Below are 26,420 nucleotides of genomic sequence, written 5' to 3'. Positions count from 1 at the left end.
TTAAGGGGAGCAACAACTGGGGCAGTGCTCAAAAGCTCGTAAGGGAATAAAGATCTCACGTACCAAAATAAATTATGTGATGCTGAGCACAAAAAACCCAAACCAAGGCAAAAAAACTAACGCTCCTCTCCATTCACCACCAGTAAGTATGAAATCGGAGGGAGAGTCCTTATTTAAGCAGCGTTTGCTTCCTGCTGGATTGCAGCTCATCTTCCCCCTTTTTCCTTCCTGAACACGACACTGTAGCACCAGATTTCATCAAGCTGGTAATACCGGACCCTGCCTCCAGACCCCTCTTGCGGGAACGTCTGTGGGTTTGCCTTCACTCGCCCCTTTCCCAGTGCCAGCTCCTCCCCAGGAGCCGCAGGCCGGGGCCGGGGCCGTGCCCGCCGGGCACCTCCGCCCCGATGCGCTCGCACCTGAGCGCCTCGGCAGCTCCAGGGCCGCTCCCCGCGGCAGGCCGGGGCACAAGGGGAGAACAGAAGGAGATAAGCGGAGCCCAGGGGCGACCAGCCCGGCTCCCTCTCCTTCATGGCGGCAGAGGGACAGGGGAAAAGAGCCGGCTGCCCCGCCCGGCGCTTCGGCAGCGACGCTCACCTGAGGGACGGAAGAAGGCCCGCAGCGGCGGGGCGGGGAGGGCGGGATCGCCGGGCGGCGGGCACGGGTATCAGTGGGCGGCGGGCACGGGTATCAGTGGGCGGCGGCCGCGGGCGGAGGGCACCGAGGAGCCCCGTCCTTGCGGCCGCCCCTCGCCCCGCGCCGGTGCTCGAGCGCCGGGGCGGCGCCTCGGAGGGCAGCTGGGCGGGACCCGCGCTCCGAGCGCCGCCTCGCGGCGGGAAACGTCACCGTGGCTTCTCGCCGCACGCCGGGAGTTGTAGTCGGAGCCGCGGCCCCGCAGCTGCCCCAGCGCCGCAGCCGCCGCCGCTCCCCCGGCAGCGCTGCGGGCTCCGCACCGCGATCCCGCGCTCCGCCTCTGCGGCCCGTGCCCGGAGCGCTCCCCGGCGGGAGGCGGCGCGGGCGGGCCGGTGCGCGCCTGCGCGGGAGGCGGCGCCGGGCGGTGAAGTTGGTGGGAGCGCCGGTGATAAAATGGTAGGTTGTGCGAGCCCGGGGGGGAGGGGAGGCGGCGAAACCGTGGAGGGGGAGCCTCGAACAAGCCCCAGGCACCCCCCCGGGCCGGCGAGCCGAGCGACCCCGCGCCTCCCGCCGCGCCGAGTCCCGTTGCCCTGCCCGGGAAGGCGCCAGGCGGGGGGCACGAGCGGCGCGGGGACACGGGGACGCGCACCCCCGTGCGGAGTCGCTCTCCCGCCGCCTCCTCCGCCGGGCCGGGAGCGGGGAAGGTCACCGGGGGCGGCGGGGGAAGGGAGGGGGCTGGGCCCCGCCGCGGGTATTTCGAGCGCAGGCAGCCGGCGCAGCGCGTACCTTTCCCTTTTTTGGGATTGGGGCTGGCGGGGCAGGTCACCGGAGCTGCGAGTCCCTCGCTCCCACCGGCCCCTTCCCCGCCGCGGGACGCGGCAGGTGCAGCCGGAGGCGGTGGGAAAGGTGCGGTAAAAGTCCCTTGCTGGGTCCGGGTGGCGAGGTCGGCCGGGGCTGTTTTGGGAGGGGAGGGCTCTCCCGGTGCCTCTGCAGCAGCTCCAGCGCTTCCCTGGGGTGTGCGGTACGGTGTCATAGCGCTGGGAGAGGGCTCCAGAAGCGCGGCTGGGCTGTGCCTGGCTGCGAGGTGCGCATCCGTGCTCGGGTGCCCTCAGCGAGGGGTCACGCTGGGGACAGGAGCTCCGGAGCCGCCCCGGCCCGGGAAGGTGCGCGGGGCCGCTCCCGCCGCAGGCACCGGCCGCGGGTGAGCGGCACGAACCGTGCTACGTGGCAGGGTAGGGGGCTGGAGAGCCCTGTGTGTTTCTTATCGCTTCAAATAATTCAGTGCTTCATTTCGCTGGAAAATATCCGTAAATGCCTGGCGTTAGCTAGGCTTGAAAGAGGGCGCGGGGTTTGCTTTGGCGTTGTTGGCAGAGCCCTCTGTTTTGAAGTGATTATCGCTAAGTTTGTTGCCCAGAAGAAGTTTATGTAACTGAGGAAGATCTTGGTGCAGAGACTCCCTTAGCTAGACCTTCGTGAAAATTTGGAGGCAGGCTGGAGCTTGCAGCCAAAGGATTATTAGTTATTTACTTATCAAAGCATGTAGTAGTTATGTTTTGCACGTTTTTCCTCCCACTGTACACATTTCTTGGGTAAAAAGAAACCTGGCATGTTTCTTCTTATATTAGATTGAAGAATCCTGTAGGAAAGACCAAAACCCTTATCTTGTTTACATGATATATTTCTTGTCTCAGGGCCATCTATAGTTCAAGACGTCCATATGGGGACAAGAGATAAAAAGTAAGCTGAAAGATGGTCCCATGTTTACTCCTCACTGGATCAGAATTCCGTTCTCTTTTAAGAGACATGTAAATTTTCCATTATATCTGGCTATTTAAACTGTAGTGGGGAATTTATACAAACTTCTCAGCTTAACTGTTGGCCCAGAACATGTGTTAAGTAAGGTTTAACAAAATTGGAAAGTACAGAATATAATAAAAAACAGTTTGACTTAAGCTATCTCCTTCTGCTTCCAACTTGGTGTAAAGAATAATGTTGAAATTTGTTACTAGCAAATTTTCTCCCTATAAAATGCCCATTCCTACCTCTTGGGTGTTCCAGAAGTTTGGGGATATTGTCTCTATGTGGTTGCTTTAATTGAGAGAAACATCATATTAATTCCTGTAGACCACTGCAACAGGCTTTTTTGTTGTTTAATGTGTTAGAAGTATAAACATATTTTTCAAAGTTTAATTAAAGCTTTCAGATCACATTTACAGCGATTTTATAGTTTCATTGTAACATTCAGCAGTCTCCGATATGTCCATTTCATCTATTTTATTTTTGCCTTATGTCTTCTGTTGGCAGTGTTTTATAACATAATTATATGAGAAATGCTTCTGCCTTTTTTAGCTGATGACTGATTAAACTTTGCATTGTTAATTGTTGCTAAGAAAATATTATGAAAACTCTTGGGTGTTTTTTCTCCATGTATGGACTTATACAGAATTTGAGAATCTGTAAGTTTGCACCTTTTTAATTTCTCTTTTTTATAACCACTAGGCATATCTTTCAGAAGATAACCATATTGTAATATGACGAAACTTGTGTTTACTGCTGTTACAGAACAGAAAAAACGTCAGCATATGTGAGCAATAAAGCAGAAATACAAGTTTGTTACTGACAGAATATGTGCTGCTAAAAATGTATATATAGATGCTGTCATTTCAATTTTCAGAAGAAAATGCTGTCTATTTAACTGCAGAAGAACAAGGCTTTGTCTTCCTGTAATTCTGAAGTGAAAGTTGTCATCAACAAGAAAACTAAAACCTTTAAAAGATAGGCATTAGTAGTAGAATGCTGAAAAAAACTTCTGGATTAGCTTCATTGGCTTTCCTGCTTCTTTTGCATCCCAAAGCATAAACTTAAATCGTCCCAGAAGGACAAGGTCCGCCAGTTTATGGCATTTACCCAGGCTGGTGAAAGGACTGCTATATACTGCTTAACACAGAATGAATGGAAACTAGAAGTGGCAACAGACAACTACTTCCAGAATCCAGACTTGTACTACAAAGAATCCATGAAAAATTCAGTAGACAAGAAGAAATTAGAACAATTATATAATCGATACAAAGGTAAGGTTTTGTTTTCTGGTGAGTTTTTGGTTGGTCAGCTTGGGGTTTTTGTTGTTGTAGATTTTGTTTTGTTTTTTTCTAAATTATGTTGTGTGAGAACTTTTTCTGCTTTGCCCACTACCATTCTTGAGGAGTTTTAAGTAAAGCTAGCTAGCTTTTGCTTCTCACTGTGTGTTTATAGTAATAAGATAAAAGTGAAAAAACATTTTAAATGCTTTTAATGATTAGTACACAACTTCTGTGGAGATATCTGTAGACTTTAAAAGTAGGAAATTAAACTTCCAGTGGGGAAAAACTGCCAGCTGTCAACATTGTAGCAAAGTTTATTGTGCAATTTACATGATATTTTGCCAGTAGTCGCTCTTAAATGTGTATGATGGTCTCTCCATGGCAAATAATACATATTGTTCTTATGCTAATATTTGGGCAAATTAATTCTGTTCAGAGACAGTAATATTTCTATACATTAAAAGCAAAAATGTTTCAGATAATGTTACAGCTAGGAGTGTGACAGAACAGTCAAATAAGAACTCAAAAACTAGGTAGTACAGCTTTATTTAATTCCTTCATGCTGGCATATTACAGCAAAACTGATGTGCCTTTTCAGAGAGGTTTGGAGGGAAAACCACAGGAAAGCGGATTAAAGGCAGTTGTTTCTTTTCCAAGTTTCATTTTATGTCATTGTTAAAAAACAACAACAACAACAAAAAAATAGGCAGTTAAATAAAATAAAGTATGCAATCCAGTTGACAGTGCTTGCTACTGTGGCACCTGACATGAGTGTGCATTGTTTGTGTTGGAGCAGTGCAGGCTGGAATCTTTGCTAGCTCCTGTTGAAATCCATTTATCTCATGTTTGAAAACATGAACTCTTAACTACTACCCAGTTATGATTTTATGTACTTTTCTAATTGAAATATATGGCATGTTTTGTGTACACTTCATCTTTTTTTATGTTACTGTTTCCACTATTTTTGTTCTTTGCATAATCTGTTCTATTTTAAGTGTAGGGATTCTTTAATACTTCATTATTGTATGGTAATGAGTTTTGTAGGGACAAAGAGGCAGGAATGCTATAGCATTTATTTGTGAAAACAAAAACCCAGAGACAAAACTCAGAGAACCATGTTTTGGTTTATATATGCCTATATGTATGTTTTTATATATATATAGCATATGCATACATCCGAATCTTTTGTTTGTTCCTTGAATGTCAGTCTTGGAGATTGCTGGGTCAAAAATATATATTCAAATTCATAAATGCTGTTAAGACTATCTAAAATGGAAGAAGATTGTCACAAGTGTTATTTATTATTTACAAAGTTCTAGCAGTGGCAAACTGCACCATCTGACTTGGGTGAAAGCAAGTCTAGCCAGGTTATGTCAGTGTTTTAGTTAGCAGCACACCTTTACAGTTCTGGCTTATAAAAACTGAAGGTGTAAACATTAAAAACTTTCACAAGATTTGACAGAAGACTATAAAAGTTTTAGTTAAGTACCTTACCTTGATTCATATCAGGCTTAAACCTGAGTCACTGGCCCCTGAACAATAAGGGGTTCCTTTGTTCTACAAAGCCTATAGAATAGTGCACTGTACTTGAAATCTGAAAAGCCTTTTTGTTTTCTGTGCTGTTTTTGCTTTTTCCTACCTGTTTATTGAGCAACTCTGTCAAAACAACCATTGCATTTTTTTACTAGTTGCCTGGATGATGTGAAATATGATAGGGATAAAAAGTCCTTGTTGAAATCCACCAGAATTTTTCCACTGATTTCAAGACAGTGCACATCTTGCCTTCAGTTCTTCAATTACTCCCCAAATACACAAGAAATATGTTTTACATGTCTTAGAAGTAGTTGAATAGCTATATTTACTTGTTATTTGGGATCAAAGGTCCCTGAATTATTATACCATGGGTGTAATTCTAGGTTTAATAGATGTGAGTCTGTTTGCCAAATTAACTTCCTCTCTGGAATTTGCAATTTCTTTCACTGTAGTATTGGCTGGAAAAGTCAAAGAGATCTTAGCTTAAGAATTAAAATAAAATTTTAAAGGGTTTATCTAGGCTTGATTTTTTTTGAATCAACTTTTTGGATCAGGACTTAAAAATGGCATGGTTGAAAATGGTAGCAGTTTAAGAAGTTAGTATTAAATCTACTCAAGAGATGCTTCTTTTACATAGCCCAACTTATAATATTGAAATATCTTCCTCTCAAAAGCTGGGAAAGACAGTTTTGTGGTTTGTAAAGTCTCAAGCTTTGCAAACTAGAGGTTTGGGTTTATTTTCTTTTTTTTTTCAATTGGTTTTTTCTTCTCCAATTATCTAAGTTTGTGTGCAGGGGGTTGTTTGTTTGGAGGCTTTTTCGAGAGAGAATTTTGTTACAGAATTATTATAAGACATCTACCAACATTCAGAAAGGTACTACTGGGGAAATACTATGTTTCACTTGTACTAAATGCTATTAGTTAGCTTAAGACTCTGTTATGCTAAGGCATTGCTTGAACAATGTTTTGGTGATTTCCCTGACCTTTAATTAAACCCCCAAAATCTTTGAATGTGGTCTTTAAAGAGCTATAGTGGATACCCATATGTCACTATCAGGAACAAAAAAAAATCAAGGGTCTAATGTGGTAGGTGTGGTTTTGTTGGACTTGATTTTGGGTTGGTTTGGGGTTTTTTTTTAAGCTTAATGCACACTGACCAATATAAATATGTTGTACATTTTGATGTGTTTATCACCCTTACTGTTTCTAAATGTAGGCAGCATCTTCTGAGTTAACTCAAATCTTTTAAAGTGGATTGTGGAGGGAAAACAAAATTATTTAGTTGATGTCAGCAGGGAAGTTAAGGAAAAATTGCAAACTAATTTCTCTGTAAGTTTACAGAATACTTAATCTATTTACTGATTCTCTTTTAAAAATATCTAGACTTCATGTGAAAACATTTGTGAAGGTTATGAAAAAATGAATACCTATATTATGCAGCACATCAGAGCTGTCAGATGATTATTTGTTAATATGTTTTATTAATAATTATTCTCCTATTTGTATTTTGAACTGCAGACCCACAAGATGAAAATAAAATTGGTATTGATGGGATTCAGCAGTTCTGTGATGATTTAAGCCTGGACCCAGCCAGTATCAGTGTTCTGGTTGTGGCATGGAAATTCAGGGCAGCCACACAGTGTGAATTCAGTAAAAAGGAATTTATTGATGGCATGACAGAGTTGGGGTAAGTGTCCATTTCTGCATAGTTTATAATGTAAGACCTGAACTATGTTTCTGTTCAAAACATTTTCACTTAAATTGTGTGAAGCTTTAAAAAGCTGTTGAGGCTAGTGCCAAGCTTAACAGGTGCAAAATGCCTGTAGTGTCTTGTCTTCCTTGAATTGGTGCTTTACTGCAAAGCCTTAATGACCACAGCAGGGGGGAAGCAAAACAATTTCTACCTGTACAGCAAGGGAGTCAGATGATTCATGTATCTTTTTATGTAGTTCATAGTAAGCATATGCATATTTGTGTTAAGGACTAGAGTTGGACCTCCTGCTGTTAAAAACTGAAATTCACTGGAGGTGTATGAAAGGTAAAAAATGTCGTTGTTGAAGCAGAAAAGAAATAGGAAAAGAGAAAAGAGCCTTTATTTATTTCCTTTGCCACCAACAAATGGACCCATCTTTTTTTTTGTCCATTTTACCACCTATACTTTCCTCTCTTTCATAGTAGATACTTCATTTGTACAAAATATCTATGAAGAATTGAAATAAAAATGAGACTATTGGAAGTAGAAAAGATTGGTCCAACTGTGATGTAACTGATAAAAAACTCCTTTCTGGGTTATGGAGCTGTTCTGGATAATAGACTTTGAACATTGTCTCTGCTTACCAATAAAGTCAAGCATGTATCATCATAAAGTAATATTTTGTGTATAACTTTTCCTTGCAAGAGGAGCAGCACTTCTAATATTTAGAGAAGTCAAATGACTCTTTTCAACAGATTTTATTAAATAGGTGGATAAGTACAGTTTTTCACTTGTTCCTCTTTTTTGTAGCTAAACAATTTCATTTGATCTTAGAATGGCACCTTAATCAATGCATTTCTAAGACAGACCAACTTATAGGAAATGTGGTGGTTGTTTCTTGAGCAGAGATTGTAGCAGTCTGATGTTACTGACCTCATCAGTTACTGATTTCTTTTTAAGCTTTCATTTTTAGGAAATTGTGATGAAATAACTATCTGAAGTTCACTGTTTTATTTTTTCCCACTGGGTAGCTTTGGGTAGAAATTACAAGAATAATTATGATTTTCTAACCGTGGACAGAAATTAAGCGTTCATGCTATTTTATTAAAGGTTGCCAGCATTTTTAATTTTTTTTTCATAGAAGTGATTAAAAAGCTTTTGCTAAACCACCTGTTCTTGGAGCAACAGCTGTTCTTAGGAGCATAATATGGCTGTGCCTGCTTGCCACAGCACTTACTGAGAATTTGGAATGATTTTGTTACGTACTTGGAGGCACAGTGTCTGTGGTTTTCAGCAATGAAGACAAGTGAGCAGTCAAATGGAAAGACATTCCCTGAGGCTTAGATCACATAGCATCTGTAGGATACATATGAGTAGGTATATTTATTGTCTAGATCAAGTCCCTAGAAGAAGCTCCCAAACTGAGCTTCTCAGTTGAAGACTGTTGGCAGAATTCTTTCTTTTCTCTGCCAGGTACTGCTGGAGACCAGAAAGGTGCTTATTTTTATCTGTACCATGCAAGACAGTTAAAACTGCATTTGTGTTTTATGGATGTTGTTATAGTTACCCATCCTTTAACAGAATTTTTCTTGAATCTTTAGAATAAATACAAACATTTAACTATGGGGAACTTTCAGATACACAGTGTTAGTTGTGATACTGCTTCCTTTGAAACCCTTTTGCTTCACTTTGAGTTTCTAGGTACAATTCAAGGTATTGGTATTGTCCCTGTGAACCTTGAATATTCATTTGATGCCTTGTTGTGGCAGAAACACTTTTCCTTTTAAAAGTGTGACTTCTCAGCTCAGGTGTTTTCACTGAAAATGCTTTGGTGTTATTCAGGGATGTGTTTCTCTTAGAATTTCAGTAATGTGATTCTGTCTTAGCTTACCTGTGCCAGGCTGTTCAATAGTTTGCCAGCCTTCAGGCTATCATTCAAGGCTTATTTTGTTCCTCAGTTTTATTCTCAATTGTTCTATGATGGGGAGAGAATAACTGCAAATAATACTTTATTTAGTTGGAAAGTCCTCAAATGTTGAGATGAACTGTAAAAAATGTAGTGTGAAGCTCTTTATTCAGGAGAGTAGGGAATAAGCATTGTCTATCTAGATTAAAGCAAAACCACACACTTGTGTTACAGCTGTCCCAGGGGAAGGAATAACAGAGTTCAGTGAGGGTTGGGTGTTCTTTAAGAACAGAATAGCATCTATTCAGAAATTCATCAAGAGATAGAAAAGAGGTTAAACCACTGAATCCTGTTTGCATTGTGTACCTAATGGATGCCTGTATACAATGTTCCACTTAAAATTCTTTAGTAAAGGCACATGAGCGTTTACATTTTTCAGAATGCCATCCACAAAGATAATATCTTTTATCTTAACCACTGTTTTGTTTTGCTCTTAAACTAAACCCTAAGAAGGTGGGGGGAAAGTAGGAAGAAATTTTAAATATTTGCAAATAATGTAATCTCTTTTGAACAGGTGTGACACCACAGAAAAGCTAAAAGCTCTATTGCCAAGGCTGGAACAAGAGCTAAAGGATCCAGCAAAGTTCAAAGATTTTTATCAGTTTACTTTTAACTTTGCTAAAAATCCTGGACAAAAAGGTCTAGGTAAGTAGAAAAAAAAAGAGAAAATGTCTGCAGTCAGTGAAGTCTTCCAAATGTTTCCAGTACTACAATATTCTCATTGGCAATTGTATAGTAAACTCTTTATTGATTTCTTTCACTGACTTCTCTTTCCTATCTTCTTTCATTTAATCTCTTATTCACATCCCCTTGGTACAGATAATTTAATGGGGTTCTCTGCCAGTATTGACATTCTCTCACCTCTTGTCAAATGAAGTTCCTGCAGTTCTTTGAGACCTGTCAAATTTTATTTCTTTTAAATACTGAGCTAGTGAGCTCTGTGTGTTAAGGACTACTGAAACAAGATGTCCATATCAGCCCAGGAGGAGGGAGAGAATTGGGCACAAGTTACTGTTCTCCTTAAAATCTTTATTTCTAGCTCAGTTTTTATGTAAAGTTTAGAAAAAGAGTATTATGGACTTGGTTTAAACCTAGTGAGTAAAAATAGGCATAGTTTATATAGCATTAAAGTATTATTCTTCATAAAGTTCAAGCTTTATCCCAATCCATGCCTTGTATTGCTGGAGTAAAACTGATGTACCATTTAAATTCCATTTGTTCCTTCAAATCAAAAATAGCTAGTTTGTGAATAGATGAAAAAACAGTAAGATGAAGTCCACTCTCTTCAAATTTATGTCCACTTTCAGAAGATCCTGTGTAGGAAGGCATTAATGTTTTGTATATAGAATAGCACTGTACCATCATCCCTGTTCTTTGTGCTGTGGGTGAGAGGAGTGGTTTGTTGTTTTTTTTAGGGTTTTGGGGATTTTTCTCTTTTTAGCATAGCCACTTGAAATCTGTGTCTAAGTTACTTGGAAAGTTGATAAATGTTTTTCTCAAGAACTGTTAGGAGAGCAGAATATCAATTTAGACCTCAACCAGGTGTGTCTGTTCCACATTCTTGACTTTGAATAATCTCTCTTGTCTTTCCTGGTGTCTTTTTTTTTTTATAAACTATGGACAACTTTTAGCCAGTTTGTATTTTTCTTCATTTTTTTTTCAGCACTTCCATTTTTCATTTCATCTGTCACTCTCTCATGGCTCATGTGCCACTATTACTGACACAAAAATGAAGTCTTGTAGTGGCTCTGTGAGGTTGGTTAGATTCTATCCCTTAGCTAGTCTTCATTAACAAAGCTTAGCACTTCCAAATTGCAGGAAAGGTAAGTCAGTTACAGCTGAAGTTGGAATCTGTGGGATACCTAAAGAAGAATTACAGATGGTTTCCTGTATTAATTGGGTCATTCCAATATGACACTCATGAACCTATATTTCAAAAGCTTTTCACCTAAGCCTGTATGAATAGTGGATGAGGGCAGGCAGCACAATCCAGATTTGGAAATGAATGTTTATTTGACATGAGGAGGAAACTGACTTCTTTTCCCGTATTTCTTTTTATTCAGTACTGGGGGTCCTTTCATTTAAAAGTCTGTCTTCTCTGTTGTGTAAGAAAGATGTTTTATTGCCAGAAAGTTCCAAAGTTCCTTTTTGCACTATGAGTTGATCTATTAGCAGGAGAATGTAAGTGCAAAAACTGAAGTAAAACTTAAACTGTGGAATGAGTTGATGGGTACTGTTGCTGATTTCAGTTTTCAGGAATTTTAGTAATTTCAATAATATGTAGAGTCTCTTAATTTCTACTACTTAGTTCTTACATGGCATTATATTGGTGGCACCTTTCATCAGACTTTTTCTGGTTTTGCTAAGATGATTCTAGATAGTAAAGAAATTCAAGCAGAAGCCACTTTTCTTACTTCAGTGGAGATACACCACATTTCTTGGATCACCATAGGTTGAGTAGAGAGAGACTATTGAGCAAACATAGGGACTAATGTGACATTTTTGAGTGATAGAGGCCAGTGATAGCTTACCCAAATAAAAATTAGCACTGTGTAGGTTTGGAGTTGGAATCTTTACAGGGATTATCCATCATAGTGGAGCAAAGAGGTGAAGGAAAAAAGTAAATTTACAGGTAGGTGTTTGTAATAGCCACAGAAGGAAGCAGTAAGCTGTAACCAAGGAAGAAAATGCCACCAGTTATTTTACTGGAGTGCTTGTATGAGCTGAGAATTCTAGTTGCTTCAGCTACATTTAATACAGGTTTAGATTGTTGGTTTTCTTTTAATTTCACATCTCTTTTCTGTATATATTTACATATTTTCTCCTGGAATGAGACTGTTCATCTCTGCTTCCTGTCTCCAGGGTTGTTTGGTACTTGTGTCCAATGACTGTGTGCCATATTGTCAAGGAGATGTGGGAATTTACATCAGCCATGTACAAAGTCTGTTTCTGTCCTACTCAGTTTGGAACCTTCACTTTGATTAAGTCCATATAGTTAAACAGAATGAATAATTAGATTTGTTACCATCTGAGCTGGTAGAAATCTGTGCCTAGCTCTGTCTAGGTCATCTTGCAGTGATCACCTCTCCTTCTTCCCCACAAGCACATTAGATGGCATTCAGTCACTACAGGATGCTGCTTAGCTCCTGCCCAAGCTGCTTGTCTTAAAGTCTTTCTGGTGAATTGTGACTTGGAGGAGACTGAGAGGTCTGTAAGTTTATGTCAAGTAAAGGATAAATGTGAATGGTTTGAATTAATGGAGTGGAAAAACCTAAATTTCAGTTGCAGACTATTTTAATGTGCTTTTTCTAAGGTCTGAAGTATTCAGTGTTTTTTCTTATTAGGCTGGGAGCTTAAATCACCAAGTCTGGTAATTGTGCTCATTGGTTTGGGGACTGATCTGTAGGCTAAAAGAATATTGTTTGATTCTTGGATATACGCATAACCTATAAATGTACTTATTTGAAAACTAACCAAGTTTGACATAGAGCCAGTGACAAATGAGAAATTCATATTCTTTGCTGATTGCTAATAGAAGCCTTTTATAAAAGAAGATGTAATTAAACTCTTTCTGTTAGGTCCTTCAGGCTAAATGCTAGGACATCTTTTTTTTTTTTTTTTTTTTAAAGAAATAACTCTTGAGACTAGAGCTTACCAGAAACTTGTCTGTGATAGGCAGACTGACTTACACTATTATTTCTCATGTTTTTTTCTTGTTTGTTACCTTAGCATATTGAAGCCATAAGAAATGAGTGAAAAATCTTTAAAATGTTCAAGCAGCAATGCTTTGGTTATGAGTCATGTTCACTGTTCCATCATTTCAGATTACTTTTTTTTAAATCTGTATCTGATGTTTTAAGAAGTGATATGCAGCAGTTATTACTTGATTTATTGTCCCCTCTCCTCTGAAAAACACCAGGAAATAGTGATTTATGGATTCCTTTTTAATATGCCAGGTGGTCTTTAAATTTAAAAAGTAGAGAAATACTTACATAGGGTATTCCCTTATGTTAGACAGGGTCAACATCTGCCAAAACCAATTCTTGCACACACTTTTCTAACCAAATGCTCTGTGGTATGCTACAACATATACTAAATTGCCTTTTCAGTTTCAATAGGTATTAATAAGATTTGAGGTTTGATTTGTACTGGTCCTCTGGCTGAACAAGTCTGAGAGCCATTGCCATCACAAAATATAATCTTAACTTTTTGACATACATTTTGTTAGCGTGAGTAATGACTTCTTACATAGTTAGTGATTATGTATGTGTCTTCATTTAGTCTCTGGACTGAGTAAAACCAATGAACCTGGTAAATTTTATCTCCTAGCTCTCTGATACTGCAATTTTGTCTTCCAACACTCATTTCCTTTGCAATCAAATTGACCTAATTTTCTCTTGTCATGTAGTACCCAAACAAGCCAGATAACCTTCCATATGTCTTAGATGTTTTACTTCATGTTTTGCATCCTTTTGAGTTTGCTGAAGTTTGATACTGTCTACAGTTTGCAGTCTGTTTTACTGTTGGGTTTCTGCAGCACTGCAATGTACCCTGTTGTGTCTGATCCTTCTGATCTGATATTTCTGCAGTTGATTACTCTCATTAGCATATGACTTTGCATTTCTCTTTAATGAAATCTTTCTTACTTACTTCCACATGATTTTCCAATTTGTCCAAGTAATTTTGAATCTTAATCCTGTCTTCTGTCATGTTAGACTTTTTTCAGGTTTTGTCTAAGTTGCAAATTTAACAGAAGTTTTCTTTGTTACCATCTGAGTTACTTAAATATTGGGCAGTGTTAGATGTAGGACTGACCTGCTTGGATGAGTTACTTTCTCCCAGTTTGGCAGGGAATGCCTGAGGTTCTTCCAGAACTTCTTTGACCACTGTGAAGTTTCAAGCATGGTAGGAGTTTGAGATTGCTTCAGTGTACTGAGGTGAATTTCACTGTATCTGGCTTCACTTTGGGCAGCAGTGCTTGAAGACAGAATTTCTAAAAGTTTTTTTTCTGAAATAACTGTCAGTTTTCATTGGATCTTTTTTGCTTGGAGCATAGCTTGGAAAAAAAATCTGAGTGTCCCAGACTTTCTGGAGTTATTATCAGCAGGACACAGTATCTTTTATCACACCAGCTGCCATTTGTAACATGGGGAGTGGGAAGGCACAGAAGCCCTTCTTAGAAGTTTTTTTGGTGATAGAAGAATTTTTATGATACCTGACACAGCTGTCTTCATAATTCAGAGGGGATTTTGCTCCAGGAAAGTGGTCTTGGAGAGTAGGAGTGTGTGTGTAGTTCTGTGTTTTATCTATTTTTGAACTAGCTTGTCTTTCCTTGCTTTTCAATTTCTTCTTCTCCACTTCCCCTCAAAACCAATGCAAGAAATTCTGCCATTATATAATTAGATGGGAAGAAATCCTCTCCAATAAACTAAGTTACATCTGTTCTGTCATGCCCTAAAATAGACACAGAATTCAGTACACCGATACTCATTCCTAGAAATAGGACTGCCTTTTATAGGAGTCTCTTTTCCACAGCTCTTGTGGTGACAGTAGGGAATTTTTATTTCTCCTTGTATCTGCAGGACTTCTGTTGTTGCTGTGGTCTCATCCAACTGGAATGTTTGCATTTACTTTTGTTAGCTCAATATTACCAGGTGGAATGCTCCAGCCTGGGCTCGTGCTGTTTAAAGTGACAGTAGTAGCAGTGCCCCAGGGTGATATCCTGAGATGCAGGAGGCAAAAGCTCAGTGCATAGGATCTGCCATGATGATCTTGAAGCAGAAAATGATGTTCTGATGAATGTTACTAAGCACTCAACTGTCGAGTGTCTTTCAGATACATCTGAATAGATTTGATCATTATCCAAGAAGACAATGGATGCTTATAACTGTTAAAAATGTGACTCTGTAAGTGGTGGACAGAATTAAGGAAAAAAAAACTGCCAAGTTTCAGCACAGCAATGCCATCTCAATGGCTGCATGTTGGACCTGGAGTACATAATATTTAGATATATTAAACTTGATTTGCATTTTGTCTTTATATTCTGAAGGTGCAGTTTATCAAGTTATCTGGTTTGCCAGGAGACTTTAAAAGTGATTATTATGGATAACTGTGATTCTGTCTTTAATCTGCTTTCTCATGTTCTTACTACTGTATATAGTGCAGTAAATCTTAAATTTTTGCATAGTGCAGATTCGGAGGGGTTTTTCTTGCATTCTACTCCCAAGGTTCAGCTTTTCTACTGCAATCTGAGTGAAATTTTGTATCCTAGCTCTTGTTGGTAAGTGTATTAAAGAATAGGATTATAGGTCTTTTGTCATTTCTACAGAGCAGTTCAGATTTCTAAGGGCAGTTTCTAAACAAGTCCTTAGTTCTGTCTCTTTTTTTTTTTTTTGGTTGTTTGTTTTTTGAACCTGATGCTTGCTTTGATTCTCTTACTGGGTCTCCCTTTGAGCCCCAAAAAGGCATGCTCAGGAGTTTGTTAGAGTTTGTTTCAGCCCCAGGGAGGAGCTTAATGCATTCTTTCATGGTCTTCACCTTCCAACATGGAAACAAAAAGCCGATTGGGTCCTTCATCACTTCTTTGTGATCCCTTCGTCTGCTTGCTGGCTCAAAAGGTTGTGCTTCCTTCTCTCTGCCAGTTTCCTGGGATCAAGCAAGAGATGAAAGATGAGGAGGGCATTCAGACTTGAATCAGATATTACCTCAAGACCAGAAGAATGACTATCTTTGCATCCGGTATGTGGACTTCAAGGAGGTTTCCTCTCCTATAAGCAGATGAGTATAATGTACTCTTTTTAATTGAAGCAGCATCAGCTGGGCTTTTATCATAGCAGTATCTCAAGATTCTTTGAAGAGATCTTTAGACATTAGGGAAGGATATTTTTTCTTTCTGTTTTGTTTTCTTTTTTTACTCCTGCCCTCCCCCCAAGCTAGTTATCAAGATGGCCTCCCCTTTCAATGAAGAATTAGATTGATAGGCAATTTGTAGGAGTGAGTGCATGGAAGAAGTTGAGTGAAGTCTATAAATGAATTTTATATTTATTTTGTAAGAGGTCTGTAAATGCTGTATTTTAGGTGTTCCAGTGACCTTGGTTTATGTGTATGGTTCTTGCTTTATTTTTGTTCACATTTTCCATGTTGAAAATGCCAGCAGTTTAAGGGAAACTTCGTATAGAAAAGGTGTTTTGATCGGTAAAAGTGTGGCCAGTTCTACTAATGCCCCACTGATTCTTTTACTCATGTTTGGGCCTTGTTTGAGAAATGAATATCCAGTCAACTTTAAGTCTTCTGTTGTTGTTTATCTGAATGGTACATGGAGAGATTTGCTAAGAGGCAAAAGGATTTTTGAACTGGCTACAGTCAGGTTCATTAGGTTGCACTCAAACTGATGTTCTGACAGTCATCTCCTAAATCTAAGTTGCATTCCAAAGCAGTTCATCTGTTTTTTGCTTAAGGTGATAAACAGATAAACATGAAATGTTCTGCATGGAATCAGGCTGCTTCAGCCTGGCAGATGCTGAGACAGAGCCAGTGAGCACAGCCAGACCCTGCTGGGCTCCTGCTCCTGTGAAAGCCCTGTGCTGTGCTTTACCATTCCTCCTGTCCACCACAGGCACTTGAGCCTGACACTGCATTGTCTGTCCCCTAACACAGGGCACTGGGAAGCTCCTTGTTGATGCCTTTGCAGGAATGAGTGGATCCAGCTCAGCTAGATCCCGACTTTAGCCATGATCTGTATTTGTATCACCCCCCTTAACTTGTTCTTTCCACTTCTGCCTATCTTCTGTGGGGGAGCTTCCAGATGCAACTACAGCCTGTTTTGCTCTAAGCTTTTGGCAATTCAATTAAGTGTTTTTAGGTCTAATCCTCATGGTATATTCTTGTTATTTTGCTGATTAGGAAAGAAGAAACTAATTCTTGTGTCTGTGCTCTTAGCAATTTGGAGGCCAAAGAAGACTCTTAAAATCATTCAGAAATGAAGAAACAAGGAATCTATTAAATCACTGAATCTTGCAAGTATTCACTTGATGCTTGTTGGTCAGGCAGGTATTATAGACCTGTTGTTGAGACAGATTGACACCAGCTTCCATTGTTCTTACCTGTGCATCAGTTCCAACACAGTGTTGAAAAGTTCTGTTAGTAATTCAGGTGAATTAGTGATAATATTCTCTCCATTTCAAACACCAGTGTATGAACAGGTCTTGTTGGTAGGGGAGACTGAGAGCTGGAAAGCTCTGTTTGTTGGAGGATGACGAGTGAGAGCTGCAGTCCCAGAGGGCGGTTTTGGCACAGCAGGTGTAAATCAGCTGCGTTTCATGTTCCTCAGAAATCCTGCTCTCCAGCCAATTCCTTGCTATCTCTTATTTCTCTTTTTGTTTTCACACTTCCTTAATTTCTAGTGTGCAATGACTTCATTGCCCTGGTCCAAAATCATAGCATGAGTAACTTATTTGATTCTTATTTTTTTCATGCAGCTATCTAATAATTTTTTCCTTTCTTAACAAGATTTGGTCAAATCTTAAAAGTAGACACAGGCTGTATTTCTCCTTCTGCATTAATTGTGCTGTTTGTACTACTATTCTGTTCAATCAGGATAGAAGAGGCTAAGGTTTTTTTAAAAGCCAGTTTAGAATGAGGTTTTTAATGTTTGAGGATAGGTCATGCTGCATGCAAAATACTCTTTCTGATTGAGAAAAGGTGATTGTTTAAGGATCTGCATGATGTACAACTCTCACTAGATATCAATACTAAAAATATTTTTGGGTTGAAAGGAAAGCTCAAAATATACAATATACAGTATACAATATTGTATTTTTATTATGTTCTTCAACCTTTTAGCAATTTCATGCTTTGGATATGAAATTGGATGTTAGCAATGAATTCTCTTTTAAATTGATCCTTGTCTAGGTGTTTTCAGAGATCCATGCATCTGTCTTCCTCTCTTTATTAAAGTTACATTATTGGTCTATAATGTGAGTAGCATATATTTTGGTATAAAAAACCCAGCATATTTTATAGTTGTAGTTTGATTCTTATTGTAATGATGCCTTCATATCTATTCAGCATTGAAAGAGGTATTCCTAGGACTGCCTGAAGAATTTTTGCCTTGCAAAAGCATCTTCCTGTGGGAATGCAGAGCCCTAATGCATAAGGTCTTTTCTCTTTTTTCAGTATCTATCAGTGCAGCACTAATTGTAGCAGATCCCCAGCAGTACTGTTTATTGATACTACTGTCAGCATGCTAATGTAGGCTTGAACTCTCTAACTAGGTCTTCCCTTTAAAGCAGAAAAATCCTCTTTTTCTGTTCTCCAATGCCAGATTTTTCAACCTAGGCAGGGAATTTTCTTCAAACAGAAGTGTAGGCATATCCCCAGAGATTCTGGCAAACCTGAAGGCCTAGTTTGCTCATGTACTTACAGGCTGCATAAGGTGGCACTTTCAGTACCAAAAGTGATAATCCAATCTAGTCCGTGTGTTCAAATAACACTTGTGTTAGTTGATGGCTTTGTGGGATTACAGTGAACCAGATGAGAAAGATGGACTTTTTTTCCTCCCTTTAGGGAATTTTAGTGAAATGAGAACTTTCCTCCATGTGCCTACTGGGAGGAGCAGCTTTAGTGTGGACCTGTTTGATCCACTACAGAGCAGCATCCTCAGTGGGATATGCATTTTTCATATGTTATAGCAAATAACTTCTGCATCTTTGTGCAGGAGAATTCATTGGCAGACACGTGTACAGTGTCCCTCGAGTGTCAGCTTAAGACAGTATTTCACACGCGTTGTGTTAAACATAATTTTGCAAGAATCACCCTAACATAGTACTGACTTTAACAAAAAACAAGGAAGTGTTCTCTCTTCTTTCCCTTTTACCTCTTCTTTTGTGGTACCTTTAATCATCTTTGTTTCCCTACCTGTACTTTCTTCCTTTTTCCAAGGAATATTTCCATCAGAAGTATAATCTTTTCAACTATTAAGTTGAAAGATTCTTTCAAAGTGCATTTTGCTTGAAGTTGTCACATGATAGATTTGCAAGGTTTGCTTGGAGAGGTTGAGTCTCCATAAAGAAGCCTGAGTGAGTGGGATCAAAGCCAGTTACTTCACAGTGGAGTTTAGAAACTATTAGGTTTTGCCTTTTTCATTGTTTTTGCTTTTAATTTGGGATAACAGATAAGAATAATTAATCTGCATAGCTAAGCAGCAAGTAAGGCTATTAATTACTCTCTTCCTCATATCTTTTGTGAAAAATGAGAGGAAGTGGTGGCATAGACAGGAAGAGCTGAAGGAAGGGTATTAGAGCATAATTCAAATTCTGTACTGAAGAGCACTGACCGTGTTAGGACAAACCCTGGCAGCACTGTCCCTGTGTAGACAGGTAGAGGCATATTGCATTTCTCTGCATCTTAACTGCTGCACTTCATCCAGGCCCCAGCCCTGTCTGAAACAGGGACTCCAGGGGCAGGGCAGTGTTAAAATCTGGAACATCTTTCAGACATGAAGCTTGATTTCAGGTGACATTGTCCTTTGGTTTGTAGTGTGATATATATAATTTCAAAAACCATTCTTCTTGTAGGTGCAGGCTGAGCTTCTGTTTTATGTGCTATCACAGTACTTTCTCTTAAGCTTCATGTTCTGTTTACACTTTGTTTATACTGAAAGCACAAGCTGAAATGTTTCTGTGGTTTCAGAAAGGCCGTGCCTTATTTTATGGTTGTAGTGATCATGTACTTAGTGCAAGCACCAAAGCCATTAGGCATTGTGAGCTGCTGAGGATGAAAACAGGCCTTCAAGGAAACATCTTTTCTACCCTGAAGCTGCATCTAATGTTGCTGCTGCCTTTCTGCTGGAACATGTGGCAGTGCTGCATCTTCCTTGAGCCCTGCTCTCAGATGGTCACGATACAGAATAAGGCTGATGTCTTGGACTTGTATTTTCAGTACTGGGTGTAGGTGTTTGTCCGCTGAATGATGCCAGAATTATTGCTGTAAGGGATAATACCACAGATAAATGACTTTTTTCATCCACTCATATCCTTAAATTCCTTTCAAAGTCAAGTGAGTACAAAATATGACAAATTAAGAGGCGTTGACATCTGTGGATTTAAATGTTTGTTTCTATCAATATTTGCTGTATCTGTGCATGTGTGTATATATTTTTCTTTTTTGATTTGCAGAGAGATTTATCATTAAGTGTTCTATTTCTGTAGATTGAAAGTAGTTTTAATCTGCCATTGGTGGATGGTGACAAATATTTTAGTTTTATTGACTTTGATGTTCAATACAAAATCTACATTGTTACTGTTTGTCTTCTACCTTTTGGGTCAGGGAGAGTAGAAAACAATTCCTTATAGTTTTTTTAGTGATTTTGAAAGAGTGTTATTTACTTGTATTATAATATACTAGAAGTAGCATTAATAGTTTAACCAGAAGGGGTTTATTGCTTATAAAGTACTACAGTATTTATGTGTTGCTTTATCTCTTGCAGATCTTGAAATGGCAATTGCATACTGGAATTTAGTCTTGTCAGGAAGGTTTAAATTTTTAGATCTTTGGAATAAATTTTTGTTGGTAAGTATGTGCTTTATTCCTTACTGTCTATCTTATCCACAGTAGTCTGGCTTTTGTTGGCTGTGTGCTTCCAATAACAAAAAGATGGGGTGTCTCTATGCTTCCTTCAAACCTTTTCCTTTTTGAAAACTGATACAAAATACTCTCAAATCAATCCAAATTAAATCTTCTCTTTATGGCTTTCTAATTTAGAAGAATGCAAAAAGATGCAGCAAAGTGATAGAGTGTTCTGCTTGCTTATTCCTGTATCCTCCTACTTAGGAAAAGTTTCTGCATGAAAGGAAGCCATGAACTGGTGCTGCTGATTCTCAGGGATAAAATATCCCAGCTGTGATTATTGTCAACCATGTATTTTACCATGCTCTGCTTTTGTAGTACTAATGCATAAACTCAGTCATTTTAAATCAGTCCTACCATAATTTAACATTAAGAGACTTTCCATTTTCCACAAAATTTTTTGCCTGAGTAATTAGGTTGATTAATTTTTTAGCTATTAGTAGCGAACTGATCTTAAGGAAACTGACAGTTTCCTTATTACTAGTGCAGTTCTGTGGGCAGTGAAGTAAAGATGCATAAATTAAACCTTAGAAATTCAAAAATATTCTTGTAAAAGACCTGATTCACTCATCCATATTTCTTCATTTGCATGTCTATATTATTACAAAAAATGAAGTTACATAATATATAATTTATCTTGATTTTCTTCATTTTACTTTTTATCTGTAGTTTAGAGAAATCAAAAGTCTTTCTGCATTTTTGTCCCCCACTGCTTAATAAGGAAGATGTACACTTTTTGAAATATTTTTCTGTAGTTTTTTTCTAAAATTTTTGGCAGTATATTTATTTGAATCAGTGAATAACGTACCAGTTTCATCAAGAGGGCTTCTGAAACTATTTCATGTTTTAACTGCCTCAGTACATTTTAAGACATCCAAACTCAGACCTATAGATGCAACTGAAGAAAAATCTACAAGTTATGACTTGGTATTAAAGTGTGTTACTCTAGAAGAAATATGTAACCTGAACATTTAGCTGAGAAGAAATACTTAAAAGATTTCAACCTAAGAAAGAAGCAAGCAGGTAGTCTTTCAGATGGATTTCTTTCTGTTATTGTTTTTTTTAAGATAAACAAGGTGAAGAAATGTTTGAAATAAGTGTATTTCTGTATGTGTCAATATAAAATACTGTTATGGAATTTGAAAGTAGTTTGGACTGAACAGTACTGTTATTCCTCTGTATAGGAACATCATAAAAGATCAATTCCAAAAGATACTTGGAATCTTTTGTTAGATTTTGGAAATATGATTGCAGATGATATGTCCAACTATGATGAAGAAGGTAAGCAGTGTTGTTCTTCTATTATTTCTAGAGTCCCATAATGATATTATCAGATTTCTAAAGTCCATACCTCTTGGGTGTATTCTCATAGCTGCAGATCCTTGCTGCACAGACTCCTTCTTCTGCATGTTGTTCTTTCTCAGCTCAGGACTCCTCCAAGGCTCTCCCTGACTGGCTAACCCACCCCCTTTTATCCCAGTTATCTTCATTGGTCACAGCTGCAGCCCAGTTAAGGACATTGCAGCTGCAGCCCATCAAGGGCAGCTGGGACCTCCCAGGGCAAAGCCTCTATACACATATTCTAATACAATTCCTCTACTATAAAGCAGTACCTGAATATCTTCAAAAATTGGTACAGCAGAATTAAATATACTGCTATAAATGAACAAGAGAACATGTTATTACCTCGTGTCCTAATTTGTTTACCCTTAAAGTTTCAGCTGCCAATACAGTGTCATACTTATTGCCAAAATAGTAGTGATAAGAAAGTTAACTGGTTTGCTGTAATTTGAAAACAGGGGTAAAGATACAGTCACACCATGATGGAGCACATTATTTGAATGTGTTTTGCTATAGACCTCTGAGTGAAACAATGTTTTTGTTACCCTGAATTTACCAACAAAAATTTTTGTTACCCTAAATGCAGTTTACTCTGTTACTAATTCTGTTTTAGAATGTGTGCAGAAATAAGTCCGAAGATATGAATGGCTTAATAAGAATGCCGTGGTTTTGCTTTCAGCTAATGTTTATAGTTGTAGTGTGGAGTTCTGTGTTTTAAATATGTTTTGGTTGTCTTTAGAAAGAAGAGATTCAAATGTGGAATTTATTAGTTAGGTGTTTTTTTTCAAGTATTTTATTATGTTTTGCCTGTTAAAGCTAAAGACAAGGCCAGGAATGTCAAGATGAGCTTCTAATACTTTGTATTTGTAGACTACACCAGTTTGCTGCTGGTAATGGTTGGCTAATTTCTCAATTGCTTGATTTCTCTGTAGGAGCATGGCCTGTTCTAATAGATGATTTTGTGGAATATGCACGACCAGTAGTCACAGGAGGAAAGCATAAAACTTCCTAACCCCAGATTTGTCGATCTGGACTGAATGAACTGCAGTGGGTAATGAAGATTTGTTAGCTGATAACTGCACCTTGGTGCTGGTTTCAGTGGTCGTGATGACATTCTGCAGACAAAACTGCAATTCCTCCTTTCTGCCTAAAGAAAATTATGGTGGATGTGTGGACACTTCAAGAACAAACTCAGAAGATCCAAGCTGTTTGTAGGCTATTGGCTTCAATTATTGTACTGGTTGTATCATATAGGATGTAGATTTTGCATGATTTTATACTTTGGAGAAGTTTAACTAGAGGCCATTTTATTAAAGTTTTGACAGCACAGCATGCCATTCAGTTCATAATCCAAAGTGAACACCAGCAGTTACATAAATAAAAATGTATTATATTGTACTTATATTAAAAGCAGTATTTGTGGTATATAAATTAAATCCATAAATAAAACTTATGCAGTATGTTGTATTTTTATAAAAGTTAGTTCTGTGGATCTGTCTTAATACAGAATTGTAAAAAATCCCCAAACAAATGAACTTTTTTTTTTTGTTGTTTTTAACTTATTGCCAAAATGTTAAATATGTATTTTCACATCCTAGATGTATACAGTGATTACATCCAGCCTTTTGCTCTCTCCCAGTGAAATTGACTTCCTCATTTTTCTTCTTGAAGTGCTTGGACATGTAACAATAGCATTGCTGAGGACAGGCTGCTGCTCTGTGCTGTGTTGCAGCTCCAGCTTTTTTTAGTAACCATTTTAGATCAGACATTAAACAACCAAAGATGCTTTTATAATTCATGTTTAGTTATCATAATTCAGTTAGTCTCCAATTATGTGTTTTATTTATTTTTAATAATGAACTGGTGGAATATGGATTTTATTTGTAGCTTGAAACATATCATAAATTCTAGCTAAATGCAACATAGTTGTAAATTAATTTCCTGGCATTTCTCACAGAAAATAGATGTAAGCAAGCCCAAAGACTTAACTACTTGGCTTCCATGGTGGAGAAATAGTTAGGGGTAAGGAGACTTCAAATTAATGATAAGTGTTCATGCCTATGAATGTGTTGCGCATTCAATTATATTTAAGGGGATTAAAAAGCAAATTAATGCAGTTTCAGTGATCTCAAGGCTGGTGAAATTGGACCAGTTTTCACCAAATCTGAATTTGTTCAGTCACTTGTTTCTCCCCTTTTGCCAGCCACTGATTGTGAAGTGCACAGTGGTGTCAGTCTTCTGTTTCTCATCAGTGTTTCTGATGTCTGAGCACAAAAAGGTTTTACCAGAAACTATTCAGCGTGTCTTCGCACAGGGCTCTTGCAAATGCTACCTCATCAAAATGAGTTTGTCATAGCCACTGTACAGGTCTGGTAAAATGAAGAGTTGCTAGAGAGTATGTACAGTTATGATCAATATATTTTCTGTATTTAAGGCTGAATAGATGCAAAAATTTTTGAGAAAATAGTGCATTAAGTTATATAAATTATATCTGTTTGGATCGTTGAAGTGTTGCATGACAGCAGACTCTTTTATTTTGTAGTTGCCAGGGTATAAAAGCTTACAATATTCTCTTAAACTCTAATATTTAGAGTTTCATACAAGCATTATGTCAACACAACGTGCAAGAACAAGTGTATATGCTGCATACAGAGACTGCCTTCGTTCTTCCACTTGCTAGAATTTCAGTTGTGCATGGCATTTAAAAAGCAAGGTGAGGGAAAATTGGAACAAATTAGTGATTTTTCTCTTAGTAAAAGCCTAGCAAGCAAGTTACAAATGCCCTGTGAGTGATTTGGTATGAGTATTTGTCTCTTTTTGTGAGTGTCAGCCCTGGCCAAACAGCCGCCAGGTGTCAGCGTCTGAACCCGCTGCTGCCTGGAGCTCCTGTGCAGAGTTACCCACTGAGGCTCTGCCAAATTGCTGCTTTCTGACTGCATCCTTCTAGAAGGGCATTTGTGTAACTCCAAGCATTCTACAGAAGTCAGCAGAGAGCTAGAAGCAGTTCTACTCTTTTTAATGCTTTTGATTTATCTATGCCTCCTCCTCAAAAGAAGCCATTTCTATATCTGTCTCACAGGCTTTGTAGAATGTGTAGCATTTTACAGCATCAAGTGCATTTACCTAGCCAGAAACAATGGAATGCTTGTTACTCACACAACTGCCATTTAAAATATATAGATAAAATATAACTGACCAGAAGTAGTTTAATCTGTTGGTATGTGATGTAACTGAAGTTTCATAGCACTAGAGCTTGTGAAACATTTGCTTGTGATGAGATCTCCATCAAATCATTCTGATGAACCTTCTACCTTTTAGAATAAATAGAGCATAAAAAATGCATGTGGGTTGAGGGTTTTTTTCCTTGTTAATCAGAGCAAGAAGGAAGAGATGCTTAGCCCAGGATTCAGAGTGTGTGTGTATATATATATACACACACACTCTTAAATCTCATTCCTGGAGGAATCCTTCATGGGTGACAGTGGAAGACTGGGCAAAATACTCCAGAGATAGTAGTTGATCCTTGTGAGCCAGATTTTGAGGTTTGCTACACTTTTCCTTTTTCTTTTTTTCTTCCTGCTCCTCTACCCATTTTAAACAACATGTGATTTTTACATTCCTGTATGAAGTAACACCTTCAAACTTGAACAGTCATAAAAAATGCAAATAAACTGCTTTCACCTTACAAGTTTCTTACATATTTTAATCATTTGCTGTTGTCTGCAGTTTCACTTTACAGGGTACTCTGACTTCCATTTTAAGTAAGCTGATACAGTGGTAACACCTAGGCTGCTCAATTTATAATCCTAAATGGTACAGATGTCTTCAAGTTGTTCAGTGCATACAGTATTACTTCACAGATATGCTGTATGTATTTTTAAAGTTGGTGCCAAGTTGTTTGGTTTGAAACTGAGCCATAGGATTTGTACTTGCCAATTCTAAATTTAAATGTAATTTATCATGTGTGTCATGCCAAGGAGAGCAAACCTGCAGGCATCTGCTCATTCAAAGCACCTGGGAGATTTGCTGCTGAGTAAGTTGTACATGTGTGTATATTTTTTGGCACTGGAAAAAGGAATAAATGGACTGTCAAAAGATTGAAGTCAGTCATGTGAGATGTCTGTATGGTTCTTCTCAGTTTTCTGCTTTGGAAGTTTTGGTCTAGTGGGACTTTTTTGTTGTTGTTTTCTGGTTCATTTATTAGGTTCTTGTGTTACTTACTCCACCAGCCAGAAGGGGGTAAGGATGTAACTCATTAATTTTTAAATGGCCTTAATAAATATTTGGTTTGGTCATCTGTGTCACCTCACTGTTAAGCTTTTAAGAGGCTTGACATGTTTAGCTGCAGTGCTGTATTCACTGCATGTATCTGCTGGTCACCAGACTCTCCACTATTTGTGTCATTTGTTTGTGCTGGCAGTGGGAGCTGTTGTTTTTGCAGGGAAGTGTTGCTCAGAGTTGGCTCTGAGCTCTGTTGGAGAAGCAGCATACTCAGAAATCTGTGCAAAGACCTTCAGAGTTACGCATTCACCTATCATTAATTCTCTTC

At 38.8% G+C, this 26,420-nt stretch overlaps 2 protein-coding genes across 8 annotated transcripts in view; one reads left to right on the top strand and one right to left on the bottom strand.

The window, feature by feature from the left end:
• The window catches only part of SLC9D1 (solute carrier family 9 member D1), a 32,888-nt gene extending 32,207 nt beyond the window's left edge, over nt 1–681 (bottom strand). For both annotated transcript variants that reach the window (XR_013180815.1, XM_077173348.1), the window contains exon 1: nt 598–681. The gene's annotated coding sequence lies outside the window, so the exon portion shown is untranslated. The remainder of the gene's footprint in view (nt 1–597) is intronic.
• DCUN1D2 (defective in cullin neddylation 1 domain containing 2) lies at nt 517–25,977 on the top strand. Of its 6 annotated transcripts, none has more exons than XM_054628119.2 (7): nt 517–1,089; nt 3,488–3,704; nt 6,765–6,933; nt 9,420–9,550; nt 20,391–20,473; nt 21,715–21,811; nt 22,804–25,977. In XM_054628119.2, the coding sequence occupies exons 1-7, from the start codon at nt 532–534 to the stop codon at nt 22,881–22,883; spliced, it is 1,335 nt and encodes a 444-aa protein (XP_054484094.2). In that variant the 5' UTR covers nt 517–531; the 3' UTR covers nt 22,884–25,977. The 6 variants fall into 6 exon arrangements, 5 of the variants coding, with proteins under 5 accessions (XP_054484094.2, XP_077029465.1, XP_054484096.1 ...); XM_077173350.1 differs by having other exon boundaries at nt 995–1,089; nt 3,133–3,704; XM_054628121.2 differs by lacking the exon at nt 517–1,089 and adding an exon at nt 1,409–1,539.
• The last annotated feature ends 443 nt before the right edge of the window (nt 25,978–26,420 follow it).

Source organism: Agelaius phoeniceus, chromosome 2 (genome assembly GCF_051311805.1).
Source record: "Agelaius phoeniceus isolate bAgePho1 chromosome 2, bAgePho1.hap1, whole genome shotgun sequence".
NCBI classification, from domain to species: Eukaryota; Metazoa; Chordata; class Aves; order Passeriformes; family Icteridae; genus Agelaius; species Agelaius phoeniceus.
Note: the sequence above shows the minus strand (reverse complement) of the source record. Positions and strands in the feature narration are given on the sequence as shown.